General features: G+C 45.5%; 1 protein-coding gene across 4 annotated transcripts in view; it reads right to left on the reverse strand.

Annotated features, from left to right (window-relative positions):
* The window catches only part of C7H16orf96 (chromosome 7 C16orf96 homolog), a 103,693-nt gene that overhangs the window by 71,198 nt on the left and 19,413 nt on the right, over window positions 1-13,082 (reverse strand). For all 4 annotated transcript variants that reach the window (XM_068243586.1, XM_068243587.1, XM_068243588.1 and 1 more), the window contains exons 3-4: window positions 7,348-7,452; window positions 679-759 (exon numbers count right to left, since the gene is read on the reverse strand). In XM_068243586.1, coding sequence (XP_068099687.1) covers window positions 679-759; window positions 7,348-7,452 — 186 coding nt within the window. The remainder of the gene's footprint in view (window positions 1-678; window positions 760-7,347; window positions 7,453-13,082) is intronic.

Genomic DNA, 13,082 nt, shown 5'->3' on the forward strand with positions numbered 1-13,082 from the left:
ACAGGATCAAGGGCGGGTGGGCAGCAGGCTATAGTGGTGTTGGGGGCGGGATGGGTCACCTGACTACCTATACTGGAGGGAGGTGGGTCATCAGGCTATCTATACAGAAGGGGGGGGGGGGGAAGGTCATCTGGCTTCTTTTTCTAGAGGGAAGGGGGGGGGGGGTCATTAGGCTACCTATATTAGAGGGGGGCAGCTGCTGATAGTGGCCTTGGGCGGTAAAAATTACAAATCCGGCCCTGCTGATGAGGACATTTACCAAATGTCGTGATGCCCCCCTAAGGCAGGCAACTCACTTGATAGAATCGCGTGCGTCGCATGCACGCTGCCACACGCATCATTGAAGTCAATGGCCCGCTCGGAAATCGAAAAATGTTTTTGCATTCATCCTCATGGAGTTTTGGCGATTTTTTTTAAACAATAAAAAAGTGAGATAACCTTCTGCTTTTTTTTCAGCACATTGCGCATGTTCCCAATTGCAATGTATGTCAACGCAAAAACAAAAACTACGACCACAAAGTGACGTAAAAAAACGAAAAATCAAACAGTGGCTATTTCCTGCTTTAGCACATTAGTAACTAGGCACAAGGTTACATCAAGCGGATCTTGTGCCTATTTACTCTTCAATTCTGGTGCAAACATGCCCCGAATCCTCCGTCTGGTAGAGGGCAGTCTTACTATCTTGTCAGCCAGAAGAGGAATGTTCCGTGTCTGGTTCTCCAAGTCTTGCAGCTTACCCTCCACTTCCCGAATGTTAATCTACAAAAAGAAACAACGTCACACCCTCAAAACGAAACTAAAGATGATAAACATACAACACAAGCTGGACACAAAGGCCTCTCTATTGATAAAGCATTCCCGCATGCGGTAAAGTTGAAAACAGCAGACTTTACCGACCACTTAGCGAAATGTCAATTCATAAAAGCTGTTTCCGCGTGAAAAGCAGACATTCCTGAGCAGTGAGGTAAATTACGGACTTGTGCAGTGATTATCTCAACACATGTCAGTAAATGTCATTTCCTAAAGATTAGAGCAGGCGGTATTGGGACAGAGAATACTGTCTGTTTAGAAAATGTGATAAGAGAGCAGATAACAGCAAAGCTAATGGGGACAGTTCTCCCAGGCAGCAGCAGAGAGGAGGGAACAAAAAAGGCTTTCCGGAATATCCCAGGCTGTGTTTTTTAACCTCTTGGGTACCTGTTTTCAGATACATTTTACATCAGAAAGCCTGCATGTGTAACATTTCTTGAAGTTCTTCTAAGCTGTGGCAATTAAATTGATTGTTTAGAAAGACTATTAGACAGATTCAGTGCAGATTCAGGGCAAGGAGAGGCAGTTTAAAAAAAATGCACATCTAAAGGGATGTTGGGGATGCCTCTTCTATAGTAACGCTGTCTCTGCACGGAGAAAATGTATCAACTCAGACAGCTTCTTCTCATGTTACCACCAACCTACCGCCAGCCTAGTTCTGGAAATTCCAGAACTTCTATCGCAAGTGCACACATTTTTATGAATTGGCACACAGAAGTCTAAAATACCGAATGCTGTATTTTCCCTCCAAGATTTTTTGGACCACAAAGCCATTTATAAATAGAGCCCAAAGATGCAGCTATACTGGTAAGAACATCTGAAAATGGGATTGTAGAAGCAAATTTTATGGTAAGTGAAAAGTTTAGCGGCCAGTTACCTACCTGGTCATTCTTCCAGCCGCCTGAAGTCCTTCTGCTCCTTCGCTGTCATTCCACGCTGCTCTGGTCCCCCACTGTTCCCCCTGAACGCTGCATGCGCGGCCCCCTGCCACACCACGCCTCCTCCGTCGCATTCTTGTTGCCGGGAGTGTTCTGCACTCATAAATAAAAATTGCTACTGCGCATGTACACAATGCTCCCGGCTATGGGAGCGTGATCAAGGAGGCAAGCGGCCCATGCCACATATGCGCACTGGCTGAAGACTGGCTGAGTCGGCCAGCTTACGTAAGGGGTCATTGGGGGAACAGAGCAGCGCGGACTGATGGCGAGGGAGCAGGAGGTCTTCAGAGGGCTGGAAGAAGCCCCAGCTAAGTAACCAGCCACTAAACTTTTTACTTAGCACTCTTTTTAAGAAGTTTGAAATCAAACCAATTTAGACATTACATCGGCTGCATACGATGAAGTTCTCTATCCTCTGCTTTAAAAATGTAAAATGGGGTACTCATAAAGGGAGGTTGTAGAAAAGCAACCAACTACTGTAGGCAGGGGAAGGTGCACAAACCCGACTCCACTCGGGTGTCCAGCCCAGGCGGATGCGGTTGCTCTCTTGGTAAAGGATAACCAAAGGGTCTAGTAATGGTTGAATGACCAAAGACCAATTAGTACAATTAGATAAAAGCAGTAAAAGGAAAAACAAAGAGGTGGCTTACCTTAAAGAGACACTGAAGCAAAAAAAAAAATGATGATATTATGATTTGTATGTGTAGTACAGCTAAGAAATAAAACATTAAGATCAGATACATCAGTCTAATTGTTTCCAGTATTGGAAGAGTTAAGAAACTCCAGTTGTTATCTCTATGCAAACAAGTCATTAAGCCCTACGACTTTCAAAGTCATAGAGAGGGCTGTTTTCTGACTTTTATTATCTCAACTGTTATTGAACTATTTACTTTTTCTCTGCCAGAGCAGAGGTCATTACTTCACAGACTGTTCTGAAAGACTCATTTTGAATGCTGAGTGTTGTGTAATCTGCACATATTAGAGAATGATGCAATGTTAGAAAAAACACTATATACCCGAAAATAAAAGTATGAGAATATTTTCTTTGCTGCTAATCTTCTAGTAATTATTCATAGTACTCAACCAATTCATAATATCATATAGTTTTTTTTCGCTTCAGTGTCTCTTTAATGAAGACAAGTCGTTAGTAAATAACAATTTTATTATATGCACTGGTAATGCATTTCGTGGATGCTAGTCCACTTCCTCAGGCCAATTAATGTGTCCCCTCGTTTTTTTTTTCCTTTTACTGTTTTTAACTCAGTTTTATCATATCTCAGGTGCCTCTTTTCACCCCTGTCTGTTGTGGACATACACTGGAAACGTGTGAATTTGAAATCTAAAGTTTTAATGCTGAATAGATTTCAAGGTGCTATTACGCTATTGTGGGCTGGCTTATATCTTTTACATGCTGAAGAGAGTTGACCAGCCGGGCTGGGATTATCAAAGACACGCATATCAGGGGCGTAGCAATTGCCATAGCAGCCATAGCAGCTGCTATGGAGCCCGGGAACAGAGGTGGTACCTAATCTTTTCGCCATTCACTGGATCTTTAACAGTACCTTGGCTAGAATTATGCTGTAACAATTTTTGCCATGTTTGTCTCTAAGTGTAACTGGATAACTTGACATTGTATTTTTGCCCTTGTTGCTGTGTATGTAACATTATTGGTTTTATGCAATTTCATATTTAGGCTTTTGCCATTTTAATGTGGAGACATATATGTGTGTTACTTTAAGGCCTTTGGCCACACCTCCCCCCCCCCCCTTTGTGGTGGGAAGGCACTAGACTATTTAAACTAGTGCATTGTAACAAAATGTAAGCTATGATTAAGGGGCCATGAGCTCCGATACGCGTGAGCTTATTTAACTTTTTGTACCCACTGATGTAACAATAAATTGAAAACTTTTTATTACCCAGCCATTGGTGTAGCGGAAATTTCTTTTCTACTGTTTTTGCCATTCACTTTCTTGTGTTCCTCCACCCTCAAACTTTGTCTCAATACCAATAAACTATGTGCAGTGTTGACTGCATGAGAGTGTAAATAGGCCAATCAACTCATAGGCCTGGTGCACACTGAGCGGTTTTTGAAGCGTTCCACAAACCGCTTCCGTGTGTGAAAACGCTTGGCTAATGTATTTCAATGGGATGGTGCACACATAAGCGTTTCTGCCTCAATGTAAAGTATAGGAAAAGCGCAAACCGCTCTGAAAAACGCTAGATCAGAGCGGTTTTCCAGGCGTTTTTGTTACAGTAGCTGTTCAGCAACAGCTTTACTGTAGCAATATATGAAATCTGCTGCACAAAAAACGCTCCAGAAAACACTCGGCATGTTTAGAAAACGTCTCTAAACATGCCTAGAATCGCTCTGAAATCTGCTTCAAAAACCTAAAGCATTTTGTCGATCTGCTAGCGGTTTTGGTGTGCACTGGGCCATATCCATAGGGTAAGGGCAGGTGACATTACTTAGAGAGGAACTGTCGCGAAAATCTTAAAGAGGAACTGTAACGACAAAACGGCCCCTGGGGGGTACTCACCTCGGGTGGGGGAAGCCTCAGGATCCTAATGAGGCTTCCCACGCCGTCCTGCGTCCCTCGGGGGTCTCGCTGTAGCCCTCCGTGCAGCGGTGACACAATATTTACCTTCCTGGCTCCTGCGCAGGCGCTCTGATGCCTCTCGGCGCCGAAGTAGGCGGAAATACCCGATCGCCGTCGGGTCTGCTCTACTGCGCAGGCGCAAGTTTCCGTTGTTACAGAGTCTCTTTAAAATGTAACTGTCGAATACAAAATCAAAAATCAATTCTTTATTTTTATCTGGTAAACAAGTAATATGGATGCTAACCAGGCAATCCAAAAGTTAAAATCACTATTACTTTTCTTGTTTATAAATGATCATTCCCCAGTTTACCTGACTCTTATTTGGTACGTTGCCGCATAAAGGAAGTTGCAGGGCATGCTGGGTTGTCTTTTTTTTGCTTCTTTATTTCCCGCAGCAACGTACCAAATAAGAGTCAGGTAAACTGGGGAATGATCATTTATAAACAAGAAAAGTAATAGTGATTTTAGCTTTTGGATTGCCTGGTTGGCATCCTTATTACTTGTTTACTAGATAAAAATAAAGAATTGGTTTTTGATTTTGTACCCGACAGTTACACTTTAAAGTTAAAAAAAACATATACAAAAGAGAAGTACATTTCTCCCAGAGTAAAATGAGCCATAAATTACTTGGAGTGGTGCCGATCCTATCTGATGTGCTGCCAATTCATTTGTGAAAGAAAGAAAAAAATGAGAAAGGTAATCGCAAGAAAATTTCATATCGCTGCATTTGGTATGCAATTTTCTTGCGCTTTCATTGACTTTAGACCAAAAAGAAAACACAGGAAAAAGGCAGAATGCCCTTTGCATTTGGGGAAAAGTCAAATCACATTTGTGAACAAGGATAATCATGAGGTCCTCATGATGGAAAAATCCGATGGTCACTCGAAGAGGCCATAAACTTACTTTTTTCAGTGCTTTTCCATGTGGTTGTTACATTTGATGGTGCGTTCACATTTTTTTTATTCATGTCGATACATGTCGATACTAAAAAACCCCCAAAAGCAGAGGAATCAGCAGATAATTTTGTAGCATCGTGTTTGGTAGGCAATTTTTTGCGCTCCTAGTTTTGCGCTCGGGGGCCGGCAGATTGGAGGCTGATCTGCCTGACAATTGCGCTGAAGTCTATGCTTCCTTATTTAGCTATTTTTGCAGCTTACGTTTAATTTATGACTGTTTCACCACAGGGATGAGATTCCCAATTCTGCAGAGGTTCCGATCGGAAATCGGTTTTCCATGGTGGAAACTGAAATGTGGAAATTGGACTACTGCGGAAATACCACATTACCGAGAATTCCACATAATATATTTTTTTTTTAATTTCTCCGTTTAACTAACTTTATTGACAAAAATAACAAAAAAAACCCTGTTGCGGAAATCGGAATTCTGCGGGAATCGGAGAGACACATCGCGAAAGCGGAAATCTGTCGGAATCGGAAATCAACCTTTTGGACCATCCCTATGGACCGCTGTGTCTATTGTCGCACAGGACTCTGGCGAAATGGACAGCCTCATGTTTGTACATTTTTGTTTGTTGCTTGAATAAAATACAAAAGCTTCAATTCACTAAAGATACCGTATATACTCGAATACAAGCCAACCTCGTGTATAAGTCGACTCCAATATTCAACCCTCTTCAGCTGGAATTTTTTATTGACTCAAGTATAAGTCCACCCAGCAGAGTTAATGGCTGCACCTGGGGACAAGAAGGGGTTAATGACTGCACTGCCTACAGTATTGCAGCCATTAACCCCTCCTGTCCCTTATGTGCAGCCAACACCTCCTCCAGGCCCCCAAGTGCTGCAATTATTCAATCCTTTTTATGCAGCCCAGTGTTTCCCCCTGCCCCTTTCCTTGATAATTCTTATGACCAGGACTTTCAGACCTGTGTTTTCTTGACATTTCCTTTCCTCAAAGTATAACTTACCACTGGGTATATTGCTGCAAATAGGAATGTCACTGATAGTACACACATTACTCAGTGTGCTCAGTGTTGCCAGTGACTCGTGTATAAGGCCCGGTTCACATTAGCGGTGGCTATCCGGAATAGCCGTGCCGGAGCCGCACCGCATGCTGGCCGGACGAAACGGACGCACGGCATAGCAATGTAAGTCTATGCCAGGGTTCACATGTGTCCGTTTCGTCCGGACCGGAGCCGGACCGGATCCGGACTCCGGTGTCCGTTCCAACATGCGCTATTTTTTGGTCCGGCTCCTCCGGCAGCCGTATCCGGGGCGGAGCCGGACTGCACCATCCGGCCAATGGAAACCAATGAGAACCGGAGAGCGCACAACACACTGGCAAAAAATCCGGATGTTCTACCCCACTTCCTATGAGGATTGTTGCGGCGATATTGTATCGGGGACACATGGGCAACCATTTTGGAGTGGAGCAGCACGAGCTGGAGATGTTGGCAGCATGTTGGAGGTGGAGGTGAGTGCTAAACAGCGGAGGGCCTGATTCCACAGGTCCCCCTTCTGCTGACCTCCCAGACCCCAACATTTTTTTTTGTTTTTATACAGGTTGTTATCTCTTTAAGAATCCGGATCCGGACCGCAACCGTGTTCATACCGCACGGAAACCGTATGCAACCGGACCGGATCCGGACAGGAACCGTACGGTTCAGGTCCGATCCGGCTCCGGTGCGGTCCGGACATCCGGTGCGGTTTTTGCAAAACCGCAAGTGTGAACCGGGCCTAAGTCGACCTCTATACTTTTATGAAGTAAATCAGACCAAAATTTCTAGACTTATACTCGAGTATATGCAGTATGTTCGATAAAAAAATAAAGGGTTGGTAAAATACCACTTTCGGTGCTGGAGGAAGTCCGGTGGAAGGGCCCGGGTAGTGGGTCACACAAAGGGGGGGGGGGGGGGAGTGCCCCCCAGTGCACGTGGCTGCTGAGTGGCACAGTCAGCAGTTTTCAGCTTTACCGCATGCGCTAGTGCTTGATGAATTGTAAGTCAAAGAAGAACCTTACTGTTTGTTCAGTTATCCAGAACTTACCTTTGATACCAAGTTGCTGAGAGAGTTCAGACTTTCTTGGATCAGGTTTTTGTTTTTTTCGAGGCTGTTGAACGTGCTGAGAAGCTCCTGGAAGGAACTCATGGCCTAAAGAAGAAGAAGGAAACTAGATCATGCATGGAGAACCATTATTGTGCCTGGGCCTGAAACATTGTACTCTTCAATGACCACATGGGGAAGGGTGATAGTAACTTTTTCAGATTTCCAAGTCTAAGGGTGCCTGTACGTTAGTCGATAACAGTGTTCAATTTCCCGACAACCGACAGACCCCCGGCGGGACTCCCCGAGTGTCACTGGCATGACTCCTGATCTCCTCCGATGTGGCCCCTCTCTCCCCTATACAATTCCCTGGTGTCTAGTGCCCCCCTATATCGTTTCCTGGTGTTTAGTGACCCCCCTCTTTTCCCTTAACAGATCCCTGGTGTCTAGTGCTTCTCCCCTCCCCCATATGGCTTACCTGCTAATCTAGGGCTTTACCTCCAATATTGCTTCCCTGGTGGTCAAGAGAGAGTGCCAAACAAAGTGGGGAAATGACTTGTGGGACAAATTTGACAGCTGTGGGCCAGAGTTTGACATGTATGATCTAGCGTGTACAAAGCTCCAAACCATGCATGCAGTGCATAGATGTTACCACCTTGTCACACTGCCCCACTCAGTATGAGATCAGATGTCAGCGATGATCTGATCTGATGTCCTTATCTCCACCACAGCCGCTAGCTTGGTACGGCTCGCCTCTGCACAAGGCTACGGTACCTCATTCTTGTGTCACTCCTGCACTGGGATCGCCCTACTACTCACAGAACAAATCTGCCTCTACAGAACGCTTAATCATTCGTGCAGAAGGCAGCACAGGATATTATACAGGGGAAATTAGGCAAACGCTGCAGGAGTTAACAAACAGGCACAGCTTTACTAATCAGAAGAACTGGACTGATGTTCCTGTGGCAGCACATTTCTGCAGCCGAGGACAAAACGTCAGGTCACAGAGCGGTTTCGTATCATAGCGGGATAGAGAAGGTTTTCACGTACAATAGGGGCAGTCCAGATAAATATGTGCTTTAGTCATCTCATAACTGCTGACAGCTGCACGGTAAACAATACAAAATCGCTACATGCAAAAACTGTCTGTGTAAACTCAGCCTTAGCCACTTGAGGACCACAGTGTTAAACCCCCCTAAAGACCAGGCCTTTTTTTGTAAAATAGGCCACTGCAGCTTTAAGGCCAAGCTGCAGGGGTGCACAACACCGCACACAAGTGATTCCCCCCCCCCCCCCCCTCCTTTTCTCCCCACCAACAGAGCTCTCTGTTGGTGGGGTCTGATCGCCCCCAGGTTTGTTTTTGTGTTTTTTTAATAAATATTTATTGTATTTTTGTTTTATTTTTATAAATATATGTATTTTTTTCCCCTTACCCTCCCTTCCTCCCTCTCCGGCCAGCTTATCACAGCGGATCACTCCTGTGGGACACAGAGGGACAGCCGTGTCACGCGGCAGTCCCCAGTACAGCGCTGCTGTAGATCGCAGCGCTGTACGGGTAAATAGACGGCGGTTTCGCTATCTAACAGTCTCTGAAGGCGGAGCTCGGCTCCGCCCACCAAGCAGGCGATGCGCACGTAGCCTGCGCGCGATCTCCGCAAAACAGAGCCCCAGGACTTTACGCCGGTCAGCATTAGGCGGTCCTTGGGCTGCCGCGGTGGCCACATCCATCAGTGTGACGCGGTCGGCTAGAAGTTAAAGGACATCCGAGGTAAAAATAAACTGATGGGAAAAACAATTGTATCTATCCTCCTTCTCCTAAAAATGACCTTTTATTTTATATTTAAATCTAGTTTTTACAGTTTCATTGTCTCTGCTTAATGACACTTTCATTGAAGTATGCTGGAGCTGAAATCTATGAATTATTAACCTTCTTTTTAATCTCTTTCCTGCTCTCAGAAGCCATTTATTGACAGGAAAGTGTTCTATGGCTGTAATTACTTATCAGTGAGGGTTATGCTAAAGTCTGACCCGGTCCCGACCCGGGCAGAAACTGTCACTTGCATACCCAATCTTTTACTCTTTCAGGCAGAGAAAGAAAAAAAGGAACACAGCCTAGTTATTTGTGTGCTAGGCACTGTACATACACATGTCTATCTTATTATGTCACATGTCACTTCGGGTATCCTTTAAAGCAATGAAGTGATGGCTGTCACATGGGACATCAAAACACCTGATGGGACATCAAAACACCTGATCTGAAGGATGACTCCTGTATCGGAGGAAGGGAAGGCTAGTAGTTGCCCCACCCCCCACAGCTCTGGGCCCCCCCTGCGATCACTGGGGCTGCTCCCCTCTAGTTACACCCCTACAAACACTAATAGATAGCCACCAGGTTCCCAGATCAAATCGATCCTTCTCAGATCAAACCTGAGAGGGATCGAATCCTTCCACACGCTGTACACAGATTTTCAGTAGATTTAAAGAAAACCTGTAACAAAAAAGAGGTTCCCCTGGGGGGTACTCACCTCAGGGGGGGAAGCCTCAGGGTCCTATCGAGGCTTCCCCCTCCTCCTCGGACCCACGGTGTTCCGCCTATCTCCATGGGAAGAGCCGCAACAGCGCCACCTGCTGGAGCCAGGGAAGGTAAATAAATCAGCGCTTATCAGCACTTGTCAAGACAGGATTGCGGGACACTTCGGGGGAGCCAGCGCTGGACTGCCTGCAGCCACAGGGGAGGGGGAAGCCTCATTGGGAACCTGAGGCTTCCCCCTCCCAAGGTGAGTACCCCCTAGGGGAACTTTTTTTTTGTTACAGGTTCTCTTTAACTACTTGCCGATTGCTCCACGCCAATTGGCGTGAGCAGTGCGGCAGCCCCAGGACTGCTCCACACCCATTGGCGTGAACGGTCTTCTATGGGGCTAGCAGGAGATCGCGCGCACTCTGCGCACGCATCTCCTGCTCGGGGGCAGAGCTCCGCCCCGCTTTTAGTCGAAACCGCCGTCTAATTGCTTTGTACAACGCTGCAGCAGCGCTGTACTGGGGACAGCCGTGTGACAAGGTCCGATCCGACCCCACGAACAGAGAGCTCTGTTGGCGGGGAGAAAAGGGGGGAGGAATCACTTGTGTGCTGAGTTAGGACTCTTGCACACTGCATGCATTTCCCGTTCCGATTCCGATTTTTAATCTTTACTTTATGCTGCGTTTTTTGATCCGTTTTTCTGTTGAATGTATTCAGGGAAAATCGGAATTGAAAATGGGAATCGGAAACGGAATCAGAATCGGAAAACGGATTTGCAGTGTGCAGGGAGCCTTATACGGTCCTGCAGCTTAGCCTTAAAGCCGCAGTGGCCAATTTTAAGACAAAGTGCCTGGTCTTTAGGGGGGGTTAACACTGCGGTCCTCAAGTGGTTAAAAGGAACCCGAGGTGAGAGACCTATGCAAGCTGCCATATTTATTTACTTTTAAAATACCAGTTGCCTGGCAGTCCTGCTGATCTTTCTGGTCAGTAGTGTCTGAATCACACCAGAAACAAGCATGCAGCTAATCTTGTCAGATTTGTCAGAAACATCTGGTCTGCATGCTTGTTGGGGGACTATGACTTAAAGTATTAGAGGCAGAGGATCAACAGGACAGCCACGCAATGTGCATTGCTTAAAAGGAAATAAAAATGTCTCCATATCCCTCTCACTTCTGGCTCCCTTTAGGAAAATTTCTGGTTAGGAAAAGAAGATTCTACGCTCATTAGTAGTCGTCATAGATCACGCAATTGGTTCTGCATCTGTACTAGTTTCTCCCAGGTTTTCCTTGTGCTGGTTACTTATTTAGTACAGTATTTATATAGCGCTGACATCTACACAGAGTATACTGTATAGTCTCACTTAACTGTCCCTCAGAGGAGCTTACAATCTAATTTCTATCATAGTCTAGGGCCAATTTAGGGGGGGAGCCAATTAACATATTTGTATGTTTTGGGGATGTGGAAGGAAACCGGAGTGCCCGGAGGAAACCCATGCAGACACAGGGAGAGAATACCAACTCAGAGTAGATGGTGCCCTGGCTGGGATTCAAACCGGGGACCCAGCGCTGCAAGGGTCCCTTGTTATTGACTATGCCGCCATGCAGGTTACCCTGGTGATCAGAAATCTGCCCAATGGTCTCTAACCCTTGCCGAGTTTAACCAGAACTATACAAAATAATCGGTTCAGTTCCATTTTAAAGAAAACCTGTAGATAAAAAAAAAATTCCCTGGGGGGTACTCACCTGGGGTGGGGGAAGCCTCCGGATCCTATTGAGGCTTCCCCCATCCTCCTCGGTCACACGGCAGCCTCGCTGTGCCCCTCTGAAGAGCGGGGGTGTAAATATTTACCTTCCCGGCTCCAGCGCAGGCGCAGTATTGGCTCTCCGCTCGGAGATAGGCGGAAATAGCCGATCGCTGTCGGGCCGCTCTACTGCGCAGGAGCAAGTCTCCTGCAAGTCTCCTGTGTCTGTGTAGTAGAGCGGCCCGACAAAGATCGGCTTTTCCCTGCGGAGAGCCGCAACAGCGCCCCCGCTGGAGCCAGGCAAGGTAAATAAATCAGCGCTTGTCAGGCTTGTCGAGGGAGGATTCCGGGACACTCCGGGGGAGCCAGCGCTGGACTGCCTGCAGCTACAGGGGAGGAGGAAGCCTCATTGGGACCCTGAGACTTCCGCCTCCCGAGGTGAGTATCCCCAGGGGATGTTTTTTTTGTTACAGAGTCTCTTTAAGGGCCCTTTTCCACTAGCAATCGCAAGCATTCACTCTGAACGCTAGCGATTGCTGAATCGCAAAATGCAGGAAAGTTCCGGCAATTGCGTTCACGATTTTGCTATGCTGTAGTGTGCATAGCAAAATCGCGGCAAATATCGCTCCGCAGGGTGATCGCGTTTGAGGCAAAAACGAATCGCGGTAGTGGAAATAACCTACCGCGATTCCTATGTTATTTAGCAAACCGTAGCAATTTAAAAAATCACTAGCGGTTTGTGATTTTGCGATTCAGCATCGCAAACGCCGCTAGTGGAAAAGGGCCCTTAGTCAGTTCATTTTATGCTAATTTTTAACCTTGGTCATACAATGTCTTTAGAATAAAATTCTGCTTTCATTACAAAAAATTCCATGACATGTACGGCAGTCATTCTGTAAATTTCCCTTATTGGTTTGCAGCCATCTGAACAAATATCTAAAATGACCTGAAAACTCAAATTGCTATGTTTTAGCCAATCATAAAATTGATACTCTTTTGGGGCACTCTTTAAGGTCAAATTAAAGCATAACCCCCAACTTTTTGAGTAAAGAAAGAGACACTTTAAGACATGCCCCTGCCACACCTTCAGACACGCCCCTGCCACAACTCTAGCCACGCCCAGCCACCCTTCTAGTCATGCAAATCACAACAAAAATTCATAAGCAAAAGATGTAGTTTTATCATTAAAACCACCCAAGTCCTTTCTATCATTACTTTTATTTCATAATAACATTTGAAAGTGAGAAATATATTAACTAGTTGACCACTGATGGGCAGTTTTTTCACCACCAATTGAGGTTTCTTTGGGTGGTTAATTATGCTAAGAATTATTTTATTCTAAATGAATTTTAATGGGAAAAATAAGAAAAAAAATCATTACTTCTCACTTTTCAGCCATTTTAGTTTTAAAATAATACATGCTACAGTAATTAAAACCCACGTATTTTATTTGCCCATTTGTCCCGGTTATTATTAAAT

This window comes from Hyperolius riggenbachi, chromosome 7 (genome assembly GCF_040937935.1).
Source record: "Hyperolius riggenbachi isolate aHypRig1 chromosome 7, aHypRig1.pri, whole genome shotgun sequence".
Taxonomy (NCBI): domain Eukaryota; kingdom Metazoa; phylum Chordata; class Amphibia; order Anura; family Hyperoliidae; genus Hyperolius; species Hyperolius riggenbachi.